Source organism: Cloeon dipterum, chromosome 4 (genome assembly GCF_949628265.1).
Source record: "Cloeon dipterum chromosome 4, ieCloDipt1.1, whole genome shotgun sequence".
Lineage (NCBI taxonomy): Eukaryota > Metazoa > Arthropoda > Insecta > Ephemeroptera > Baetidae > Cloeon > Cloeon dipterum.
Genome location: NC_088789.1, coordinates 20,464,260 through 20,476,890, shown reverse-complemented (window position 1 = coordinate 20,476,890; position 12,631 = coordinate 20,464,260). Strand labels below are relative to the sequence as shown.

At 36.7% G+C, this 12,631-nt stretch overlaps 2 protein-coding genes across 3 annotated transcripts in view; one reads left to right on the top strand and one right to left on the bottom strand.

The window, feature by feature from the left end:
• Nucleotides 1–12,631, bottom strand: part of LOC135941772 (uncharacterized) — a 73,818-nt gene that overhangs the window by 57,060 nt on the left and 4,127 nt on the right. The gene's annotated exons all lie outside the window — the stretch shown is intronic.
• On the top strand, nucleotides 10,125–11,985 carry LOC135941773 (heterogeneous nuclear ribonucleoprotein A1-like). 2 transcript variants are annotated; one of them, XM_065487489.1, is made up of 4 exons: nucleotides 10,125–10,267; nucleotides 10,635–11,101; nucleotides 11,221–11,274; nucleotides 11,430–11,985. In XM_065487489.1, exons 1-4 carry the CDS (start codon nucleotides 10,247–10,249, stop codon nucleotides 11,686–11,688), a joined length of 801 nt encoding a protein of 266 aa, XP_065343561.1. In that variant the 5' UTR covers nucleotides 10,125–10,246; the 3' UTR covers nucleotides 11,689–11,985. The 2 variants fall into 2 exon arrangements, with proteins under 2 accessions (XP_065343561.1, XP_065343562.1); XM_065487490.1 differs by lacking the exon at nucleotides 11,221–11,274.

The following is a 12,631-nucleotide window of genomic DNA, read 5'->3' as shown; positions in this document are numbered from 1 at the left end:
TTAATAATGACGTTAAAACAAATTAAGAAAATTTCTAATATGGAACTAGAAATTTGTATATTTGCTTGAGCAGCCAGGAGTTGAAAATTTAAATATGAGTGCAGAGATTAAGTGCTTCAACTGAATCTGTTGCACAACTCATTAAAATTTTCAACTCCTGACCGTATTATAGCAGATAGAAATTTTCTATCTGCTTTCATATCTTTGGAATTGTTCTCAATTTGTAAAAACATCATTAAATTAAAAGTCTGTGTTGCATAAACCATCATGATCACACATATATAATAAATTTATTTCCCAAAAATTTGATGTACCATCATTGAATATTCACAACTAACAAGCAGTTAAAAAAATCACAATTCGCTGCAATAACAAGAGTTGCACGCTTGCCAAACGTTTTCCCTAGGGAAGTGATCAAAAATTGTCTGTTTGTGGCTGCGTGAGTGGCAGGATCGCATTACAGTTAGGAACAACATACTCTGAAACCTGTATGTTTCAAATGCACATATAAGAAGTGAGTCACGCATAGCAGGCTCATAGTGTGTTCAAAGAAAAGTGGTCGCGTCTGCTCCGGATTATTGGCGTGATCGTTGGGCGCGACCGAAACACACACATACACACAACCAAACATACTAAGCTTCACTTTCGTCTGCGATCACGTGCAAGCACCGTTTCTTCATTTCCCCGCCCACTCTGCTGGTTCAAACTAAAAGTCTTCGTGTGCCACGAGTGTCCAGTTGCACAGCGGGAACAATAAAACAATTATATTTCAATGGTAATTACGCCGACAGCCAATAAACTTTGGCGCGCACAATTACACCATTTAAAATAAAATTACGTCTACCAAAAAGGCCGCTTTCTTCTTGGACTGGCGACGACAGAACAGGTTGATCCCTGAGAGTGTCGTGTGGCATTTTTTTTTCAATTGCGAATCACGATTTGCTGATATACCAAAAGTGCTTTTTCCACTCGCGTGATTTCTCCACGTGTCGTCTGATTGTAAAATACGCCCCCTACATCAATTGAATGGACGTTTGGCCGCAGCTGCAGTTGAAATTTATGTTTGCGTTCGAATAGGCATAAATTTTCTTCCTCCAGCTCAAGCCGATTGAACTCTACGCCTCCGATTGGGATTGTACCTGGCCAACACGATTTATTTGCTCTGTGTTTCAACTGAATTATGGAGGAGATACATTTTGCTCCGATTGTCCTGTCGATCGAGTCCATGTGTCTCTTATTCTAAAGCTATACAAGTTTTGCACACAGCTGGTTCAGTTGTAAAAAAAATAATTATAAACAAATTAAAAATATGTTTCAAAACTTGTTAGGCTGAAAAGCAACTAATTGTCAGTAGAAAGACATTAAAAATATTTTTTCTAAATGTTATAGTTGGCAGTTATTGCTAAATAGTTGAAATTAGATTTTGCCCAGCTCTTCAAAGTCTCTGAAAATAACCAAAATTCTTTGATGCTCTAGGTTTTGTCAATTTCAATTGGGAGCCATTTTTTTGCAAACCAAAATAACAAATATAACTCTTTCCTGGAGGCGATTTGTGTCTATAAATTTGTAAAAAAGTGAACCGCCACTTAATTCCATGGCATAATGCAATCGTTTTCAGCATTTTCTTTCTAAAATGTGATGAAATTAACTAAACTAAAAAAGTTGCCACGGGTCTTTTTTTAATTTTAGAAACTTCCATACAAATATTTCCCCTCATCGAAAGGTGCATTGAGCCTAAAGTGTCACACTCAATTCTTGAACAGGCGTTTGCTCAAGTTACGTAATGCCATTGCATAGTAAATTCCAAAAAGTTGAAAGTGCGCTGGTTCAATTTCAGGCGCAGACATTACCCAATCAGTTCGCGGCGTACGCTCTGTCGGTTCGGTATATTGAGTTACCAAAACGTTTTATGTTGCTTCGGAGCACGTCCAGTAGAAAAACAAGGAGCGCACTCACCTCTCGCTATGAGTGAGTTTGGGCATTTATTGCAAAATTAGCATCTCTGCGCGAATGTTTGTTGGCCGTTGCCACGGCATAGTGCGGCAGTCGTAAAATGTGGAGCTTTTCTCGTGTACTGCACGCGGTGTGTATGCAGATGGCAAAAGCCGTGCTGATTTTATGCGCGTACTCCCGTTTCTTTATGGGCCGACCTTTCGAAAACGCGCCACACGATCAGTCGATCACTTTCCTAATTTCCGTGCAGCACTAAAAACAAGGGTTAAGTAAGTTTATTTTTATTAAATTAATTATATAAATTATACTTTGCAGTTTTAAAGAATTTTAGTGTACTTGCAAAATGTTATTATAAATTTTTTTATTAAGAACTTATTATTTTTATTTATTTACATATTAATTATTTTAGCAATAATTTTTTTTATTAAAAACATGATAAGAAGAAATTTATATATTAAGATATTTGTTTCTATTATTTTTTATAAATTGAGAAGCTCATTGGGGTGAGGATGAATGTCGATTAATAATTAATCCATTTTTCACTACGAATGCCTCTCACTTGTAAAAAGTAAAGTAAACGAATAAAAAATCATCATGTTGTAAAAGCTTACGTCTATAGTACAATGAGCTAAATTATGAGCTAGGTAGATAGAAGTCTGAGTGCCTGAGGGGTGCACTAATATGTTAACAATCGTGTATTTCAAGATAAAGAACGAATTACACACAAAGAGTGAAGCTTTAAATTTAAGAATTGTTTAGAGTCGTCTGATTCATCTCACAAGATCTTGAAATTCTAAGTTAATTTTTATACATAATTTTAACCTCTCTATGAATTCCCTTTAGCATTCACTTTTAATTTTTTCAACAGTTTTCTACAAATAAGTGAATTTTTTAAAGACTTTATATTGCTCAACGTTTTGAAAGTTTTTCGAACCTATTGTAAGTCTTCAATAACACGCGTATGTATACATCGATATTTCAAAAGAGCAATAAATGTTCTTGTCACCTGTTAGTTCAATTGAGCGGAAACTGACCTGCCTCGAAACCGCAAAGCAAATCAGAGGGCAAAAAGCTGATTTGACGGGAGGTCGGCCGAGAGGTTTCTCCGTGCGGTTATTTTTCACGAGTTTGAGGAAACGATCGGATGGACGCATTTTCTAATTCAAATGACTTCTCATTTGAATTGTTTGCATAGCTTAGGCACGTGAATCACATGAGGAGAAGATTGTGTTTCCTTGATGCAATCCGCATTATGCGCGTTAAGCTCATTAGCATTTGTTTATTACTATACTAAACACGCAGAAATTTCTCTTCTTCGTTTCTGACGCAACTGCTGCATTTTTAATTGGATTCAGTCCATTCAATTTGCACCCATTTTCCTTTAATTTGAGCCAAATGAGGAGAAAATCCGGTTCACTTAACTCTGCAAACCCCGGTTTTCTATATACTTATATCTTTTTACAGTTGTGCTGTGACTAGATAGATCTTTGGCAAGTCGTTAACTTGGTGGCAAAGTACCAAAAACGTCGCCAATCGCGGCGAAAGCTTCTCATTTTTACATCCGCACTAAGGCGGGGTGACTTGTTTATAAATAAAAGTCGCCTACAACTTGTAATAGGTGTGACAACTTACAACGGCCTGTAAACGACAACATGAAGACTTTGGTGAGTGCAAAACCAGTTACTTTCTTTGGGTATACTGAAACAATACAATACCTCCTATCAAGATGAAGTTTATTCGATTTTTAAAGTGTAAACTGATCAGATAAATGTCAAATAGTGAATAGCATTTACATAATACTAAAACAGAATAAAATACTAACATTAAATATTTCTAAAAGCCGTCATCGTTTGATTTTTTAACTGTATACTGTATAGTATTTTAGACGAATGCAGTAAAAATACATTTATTCAAAAATTGTAAGAAAGTAAAACATTAAAACATGAATATATTCAAAATGTTTCAATTATAAATATCCTTATGACAGCAATTAATTAGAGCTGTCCATTTGCAACTCAAAAATTCTTCTGAATTGTAACTAGATTTTCAATAAATCTATTTAATTGAAAAAGTAAAATGTTTTTATTTCCTTAGGTTTAAAGTAACGCTGTACAGAAAATTGTTAAAAATCCTTTTCACCTTTACTCGCAAAACTGTTTAAAAACTGGGAAAGTGCTTACATTTTCCCAGGTTGCCGTTTTAATTTGGCTACGAAGTTTTCATGCTCATCAACCGGTGAGCACTTTTCTATTGATATTCATGATTTATTACGTCTGAAGGATATCTTTTAAGCTCATAATTCGCACACCATTGGATAGACAACTTAGAGAGGAATAAAGATTAAGTGAAAAATCCTTGACAAAATGTTTAATGTTTCGATAAATTCGGTAGAATCTGACACTTAAAGAGGATTGATACTGCAAAAGCCCGGAAAATTCTTATTGCCGATGCACGAACTCATCCCTCTCCAAACAATAGACTCAATGTTAAGAGAAAATAAATCCAGGCTTTTTCCTCGTTGTTTTCAAATTTCGTCGTTTTTAATTCTCGACTAGTTTCGACGTTATTAAGTACGTCCTATTCATGAGGCAGTTGAGGCTTGCTCCACAAACCAAATAATACATATTAGACTCAATGATCCACATGCTATAGCCAAGAATGCAAAATGTTTTCAATTGTTGGTCTGTTAAGTTCCTTTTTAAACATCCAGGCCTTTAAAAAAACTAAACAATTTTAATTTCGTGTACCTCGATTGTTTATTTTGCCATCTTTAGAAAATTTACTTAATAACTTGTATTCTTTTGTTTGTATTATTGCAACAGGTTGCCCTTTTGCTTTTGGTAGCTGTGTGCCTAGCCAGTAATGAGCAGGCCAGCAGGACCAAGCGAGGATTCGCAATTCCGAACGCCTTCGTGCATCAGGCCCTGCCTTATCAGACGTTCGCTCCTTTCGCCTACTCGACCCACCCGTACCAATTCATCCCCAATTTGGCAGCTCACCCGTTCAGCTACATCCCTGCTCCAGCTCCGCAACCCGCCCTGTATAGCAGTCCTGGCTACGAGGGAATCACCAAAGCATATTTTTAGATGAAAACTCTCTCCGTTAGAAATATTTTTAAAAAGACTGACAAAAACGTTGCTCAAATAAATCCGTGTCCTCTTTCTGTTATTATTTTCGTCTTTTTCAATCCCATTCATTTCACGCACGCTGACAAATAATATTGCACCTTGCTGCGGAGACGAGTTTGAATTGTTTCAAACACCACGTAACCTGTGTAGCACGCATGTTTCGCAGGTTGCCTATCGCAAAGAGCAGTTCTTGAAAACACAAGCAAAAACTGTTTTTGTGCTAGTCCAGGTGTGATTTATTCATTTAATTAAATTCACATAAACGTTGTTCCGAATCGGCGCATTAATTTCAAGATCTAGAATAATTGTGGTATATTTTTTTTCGCATCTCACTATTTTAAAGTTTATGAATTTGATAATTAATTTTTAAAACATGCGCATAACTTAATTTTTTAAATTCCTTTAGTGAAGCACAAAAATCATGCGAATCTTAGTGATTGAAGTAGCATACATTTAATACTCATTTTTGCGTTTAAGTTTAAAAAGTAATTTTCATCTGCATGGTGCTTTTCTCCTTTCTTGCTGTAACGTGGATAATATTAATTCAGTTCTCTTGGCGCTGACAATTTGACAGGCTGGAATCGTTTTATGGCATTTCTACATGGACAAAAATGATTTTTTTTAACACTGGTTATCAGAGAGGGAAACTCGGACTCCCACGCATTTGTATTTTATATAATTCAAACATATTGCTCTTAATTGCCTAACAGCTATAGTTACTGAACTGACTGCAGTGAGCGTGCCTTAAGAAATACAAACGATAACATTCAATTAACGTATTAAAGTTGTAACAGTGAACAATAAAAAAAAAGATAAAATCCACCTCATGTAGTGTTACAAAATTTGAAATTAATCGAGTTATTACACCATCAATATTTAATTTAAAAATTTTATTTTGTCCACGAAAATGCTTTTTTCCTATACTTTTTAAACACAATAAGGCGTTATTTCATTCTAAATGTACAAACATGCTACTCACGCGATGAAAATTAAAATTGTCCAATCAATTCATAAATAAAAAACAGACGACAGAGACGCATGATTACATTCTATGTAAGTTTTATCTTCTTATAGCGTACTCCAGTCTCTTTACTTTTTAAAAAAAGGAGCTTTAATCTTTCTATGAAATCAAGATAGTGTATCGCGTAAATATTCTGTATTTGGCATCTAACAATACACATTGAACAGAACATTGATACAAAACTTTTAAGTTTGTAGATAAATGCCATGCATAATTTATCATTGCGATACGATAACTTTTGTTTTAGTGCGCACACTGTACATAATAGTGTGCAATATATTGTTATAATTATTCCAGGTTGACGTCAGTTTTTCCTCTTTGTAAGCAATTAAAAGTGAGTGTGAATGTGGATAACCATCACTTTCAGGAAGGCCGTCATGATGCATCTTTCCATAGAACACATAGTTTGCAAACCGAAGCAGAGTGCGGTGTAATTTTGGAGACGGAAAAGCGTCATCGTCATCACCCTTTTATGACCGCACCACCTGCACGCGTCTATTGTCATCCAACCCACTTACCGTAATTGGCATGGGATTGAGTAATTACTTATTACGTATGAAATGAAGATCTAAATGCGTATTTTCTCGCAAAGAAGGAACTAGACAGGTTTTATGCAAATATGAAATAAACTGTTGCTTCAGCGTGTCTCCCAAGATTTTTGTTCAGATTTGAAACTAGTTTTTTTTTCTTTTGTTTTAAACAAATGAGGCAGTCTGGCATTATTCAAGTTAAGGCGATTAACGTATTATCTTAAGGCTTGTTTATAAAGTAAAATTCATTGTATGACTTATTATTTTCAGGTTTTTACTAAAAATCAAATATTTATTTAGGGAGCGGTGAGACCAATTTTTTTATTCAATTGGCTTAACCGATTTTGGTTTCCAGCTCGTCAAAAGAAAGCATAATAAGTTAAGAATGCAAACGGTCAGGATTGAGTTTGAAATCGATGTGGAAAGTGCCTTAAATGAAATTTATTACGAAAATAAATGGGAGCGCTGTCTGTTGGCGGCTTCATACATTAAGGTCTTATACAACTGGTGAATTCTTCATTTTTGTTAACGTCAGCAAATTAAATGCTGTGGTTCGGATAACACTGCCGAGCAGATAACATAGGGCCCGAGTGGCCGTAGAGGAGCTTGAGCCCAACGTGGACATTCGCCTCCCCGCACCAAGGTCTTTCATTGAAACGCCAGACGCCAGTCATTCGTACATAAAGCCACTGAAAAGATGAAAAAACAAGCAAGTGGCAAGCCGGCACAGGTGCACCTCCCAGCTTGTTTAGCTATTTGAGAATTTCGAATCTCTGGCATTGGGCAGCAAGTATATTAGATCCCAGAAATTCTCAAATTGCATTGACACTCCTAACGAGCTGGTTGATTGTAAAATACAAAATTTCATTATTTTTATTTATTAGTATAAACTATAATTCAATTTAGACTTTAATAAGGATTGTATAGATAAGGATCCAACAATGGGCCAAAAATCCGAAACAACTAGAACAAGACACGTCTCAAGTTAAAATTGTTGTATAAAAAAATAAATTTGACAGCTTTTCTTCCAGAGGAAAAATATCATAATTTTCACACGCAATTTGTGACGAAAAATGTAGATGATATCATTTTATAATTAAAATTAAGCAACCGTATTGTTTAAAAACAAAGATCGCTTCAAACTAGCAAACCATCTTTGCATACATGTATGCTGAGCTGGATATGTGGAGGAAGTGTGCTCACATTTATCATCAGAGTTCCAACGATCCGACATGGCAAGGCGCTTCTCTAAGCGAGTGTGTTTTGATTTCGCAAGAGACAATGCACACGCAGAAAGCGATGAATGATAAAAAAAATGTGATTAAAAGTCGCTCGTGCGCACAGTATGTGCACTATTCGCGCTGAGCGCGCCTGCAAGGGATAATTGCGTCGTCCTTGCTTGTGGCGCGCGCGTCTGCTTTTCATTATTTAAGTGTCAACCGAGGCGCAGAGAGAGAGAACACACAACGAGAGAGGAAGTAAGGCAGATGCACACCGCGCCTTTGTTCTCCAGTAGAGGCGAATGATCGCCGAAAAAAGAGCGAATATATATCGCGCAAATGTCGCCGCATCTCGATGTCAATTATCATCATCTTTGCACCGCCGCGACCCTCAAATTACGCCTTTGTTTTGCAAGGTCAAATGCGGTTCACAGCCGTGCATTATGTTTTTTGCTCTAGGATTTCCCTGGCTTTGTTTCCTTTTTTCTGCCGAAATTCGAATTTAAATTGTTATAATTTGTTAACTCGAAAATACTAATTTTAAAATAGCGCAGTACTTGATGCTTTGAAAGTTTAGAACAGCCTTGTCCCTATTTGGATTAAGGAACCGATCCGTGATAGAATCTTCAAACTCAGCTAATCTTTATAGCGATAATTACCAAAATTAACAGTGTACAAAAACAGTAAGAGAACGGTACGAAATATAGGTCCCTACAATCCGATGAAATATGGCTTAGAAAGATAGCTAAATGAAATTTATCTTCTAAACGACAATTATGTCATTTAGAACTCTCCACTCCGTTAATTTTTAATCACAAATAAATTTTGAATCAAAATTAATTTCGAATTTTATCTCACTAACTAGTGAAAGAAATTCTAGTGTTTTTAATTTCTCATTCTGGTGTTTGTTACATGTGAATACTTTCCCTAGTAATTGCGAGTAAATTCAAACCTTTTGATTTTCAAAATTTGTTTTTGATAAAATATACCTTTTCTGTTTTTTTCATTCTGTAGTGGTAAATGTATGACGATATTTTGTATAGTTTTAAATGATTTTTTAATTGTTAATCTGTACGAATTTGTTTATGTGCCTTATTAATGCATGAAATCTATTAATTTAGTAATAATTGTTAAGCCGCATTATGGGAATGACAAAGCTGTGCACCAATTGAAAATTGCGTTCAAATTTTAAAAACAAACTAAATTTTCTGATAATACTTCACAATGAATTATTTTTATATTTTAGTTTTACTTTTTCCTAGAGGTGAACGACTCTGAGGCATTTTAACCAAGGTCTCTCGTTGCATGCCGAGACTGGTTGGGTTAATAATTGCTTGAACGCCGATATTATCTGCTAATTTTAGTGTCACAAAAGGGCAGAAAGTTTAAATTGATAATGCTAATTAATAAGACACAAAATATTGCACCAGAGTTCACGAGGAACATGTAATTTGATGCATGATTTGAATAAATTTTTATTTAAGTGGCTTGTTCCTAAACATATTATAACATGTGCAATGCATGAATTTCAAAGGAAAATATAAAGTTTGACTTAAATAGAAGCAAGATTTTTCAAACGGAGGCTTCTAGTAGAACAAAATGTTCCACTGCGCCTGATAAAAAATAAGTCACTTTAAAATTTTAAGAAAAAAGTTAATAAAACCAATAAAACACAAGAATTTATCAAAAGATGTTGAAACAAATTGAAGAAAATTTTCTATTTATTTGCTTGGTCAGAAAGTTACAGTACATATGTGTTTCAAAATCTGTTTTAATCTAAATCAGTCAAGGCAACGCTCCACTAAATCCCGCGCGAACGGGTGCTATTGGAATATTACCTTCAATTAAACATTAATTTGTTTGACTGAAAATTTTAAAAAAGTGGACCATTACGATAACTTGTTAGAACTTAATGAAGTGTTAAATTGATACTCTCTGGTGTTGAAATAAAGGTGAGGAATGCCAACTGCGATGTAGAACATCTACAAAATCATCTTGATTAATTCATAAAAAAGCTGCTTAGTTCACTTCATTTGCTTGTTTTTGCAAAAATAAAAGTTCTAGTGAAAACGTGTGAGAAATTCTCAAGGAGTAGCGAAAGTTTCGTCACCTCTGCGATCTTCTAATTTTGCGTATTTTCAGAAAAACAATTAAAGCGACAAGAGATGACGAGTCTCTCACAGCACAATTATATAGCAAAAAACCGCAGAGAGAACTCTGCGCCGGGAGGATACGCTTGAGGCAGCGGGGTAATTAAGGCACGGCGGCGGCGACCTCGGCGAGGATGCCACCTCCAGTGCCGCCCCCGACCCTTAAAAAGCAGCGCGAGCTTTGGCGGCACGTCTTTTAAGTGCAACTCGCCGCCGTGATAGCAACTACAGTACAGCACAGAAGATGAAGCTCATCACAGCACAGGTAAGCAGATTAAGAGGTTAAATAATTATTTTATGTTTAAGTGGATTGTTTGAATCAAACATTCAGCTAACGAAATTATTATTTCCGTACAAATTTCTCTGTTTTATTTTTATTGATTGTTTTTTAATAATATTGAAAGTTTTAAGTTTACTTGAACGGTCTACTCGAGGCATAACAATATTTTTCCCACGTCTTTTTTAAATTTCAAATTAAGATTTTTAAAGCATGAAATTTTAAAAATTAAAATAAATTGTGGCAAATCGGATGATTTTCTAGAAAAATTTAATTTCCAACAGTTGATAATGAATTATTTCATAACTCTCTTGATATTTCAGTATTTAAATCAATCCCAAAATTCGATTTTAAGGTGTTGGTGTGCTTGGTCCTGAACGTGTTCGCCGCTGACGAGCCCAAAACAGATGTCAAGGCCCAAGTAGCCGTTGCCCCTGGGGACAGCTCCGTCGGCGCCGACAAAAAGCGTGAAACCCTCTTCGCCAGAAACGACTACTCGACTCCTGGCTACTACAACAACAACGGCTACTACGGTAGCGGCGGATACGGCGGGGGCAGTGGATACGGCGGGGGCAGTGGATACCCCGGGGGTGGCTACTACGACCATCTGCAGAGCAGGAACCAGTATGGATCGGGAGGATCGGGAGGTTACTACGACCGATACAACGGCTACGGAAGCAATGCTGGTTACGGCGGCGCCGGATACGGTAGTGGTGGATACGGCAGTGGATACAGCAACGCGGGCTACAACGGAAACTATAACAACAACAACTACGGCAGATATGATGGATACAACAGTGGAGGATACTACAATAATAACAAGTAATGATTCGGATGGAATAAATTTCGATGAATAAGTTTTCTTAAACCATGATGTGTTTATTTTGATAAATCACGCTTCCTTGAAAATTGAACAGCACGGATTAATTAAATACTTTCAGGAATACTAATGCAGGATATTCAGGCAGCACGGAGCAGCCCCAAAAAGGCTCAAGGCAAATGATAAAAACCTTTTTGTTACAGGCCCGTTCTCTTTGGGACCAATTTAAAAAAAAAATAATCAGCTTCCCGCTCCATAAGACTAACACAACGCCCTCCTTCAAATTAATCCTACATTTTTCGGTTTTCTTAATCTTAATTTTGAACACAGTTACAACAACGGAGGATGGGGCGGCTACGGCAACGTAGACTCCTGGCGCGGAAACAACAACAACTACTACGACAGGTACGGCAGCAACGGCGACAACTGGCGCTACAACGGCGGCAGCAGTGGCGCATACGACAGGCCGTACAACAGGGACTACGTGGACTACTACACCGGCGGCGGCGGTTGGGTCAACACGCGGCCCATCGGCAGCTCAAGCTACATGCACGGCGGCAACTACCAATACGGTGGCTACCAGGGCTGAACTCAAACCGCCCACGCCACACACGGCATCGCTAATTTATGAATTTCGTCGAACGTAATTATTAATCGGGAAAAAATGTGATGATGGTTTGCCGTCAATGCAGATAAATGATCTTGTTTCTTTTTTTAAGAAAGAAAGAGACAGAAACACCATAAATAAAAACCCAGTATCATCAAAGAAAATCATTGTTCAATTTTAATTTCTATTTCAATCATAGTGAAAAGCATATAAATTGTGACCAACTGTAACAAAATTTATCATGGATTAAAATTCAAATAAAAAATCCTGTGAATTGAGTTTCATTTCGCTTCATTTGTGATAAAAACTGCCTCTTTTGCCTATGAAATTTCGATTTTAGATACCAATTTAGTGTGTCTACTCCATTCTCCTCTAAACTATTTCGTCACTCTAATCTAGTTTCAAAATGACATTTATTATGGTTCTTCAGGGCTATTTTGCCCCATACGTTGCCATATCCAGACAAACGAATGCAAATCTAGAGCAATCTAGAGCATATATGCAAAGTGAAACTATGAATATATGTGCGCAGCAAAGAGGAAGCGAAAAGTCCTAATCAGTCGCTCCCGTGCGCACCAAGTTCGACTTGTGATTAAGGAATGCTGCGCGCCGGCTATAAAACTAATAAAGTGGGCCGCGAGAGCGTAATATTGGAATGCAGTGACTGATTGAAGAGCCTTGTCGCGCGTCCGCTGATAATGCAAAACAAGCAAATGCCGAAACCTTTTTTGATCTCGCTTTCTATCTGCGCGTTATGATGGCGAAAGTGCCGAGAATCGCAAACCCGAGCGACACACTTCATATATATAATATATATAACATACGTTATATTCCTAATCGGGATCTCGATTCAATAGTTTTGCTATTTTTCAATCAGCCTGGATTTCTGTAAAATCACGATTGTGTGGTGTTGACCCAGCGTTGA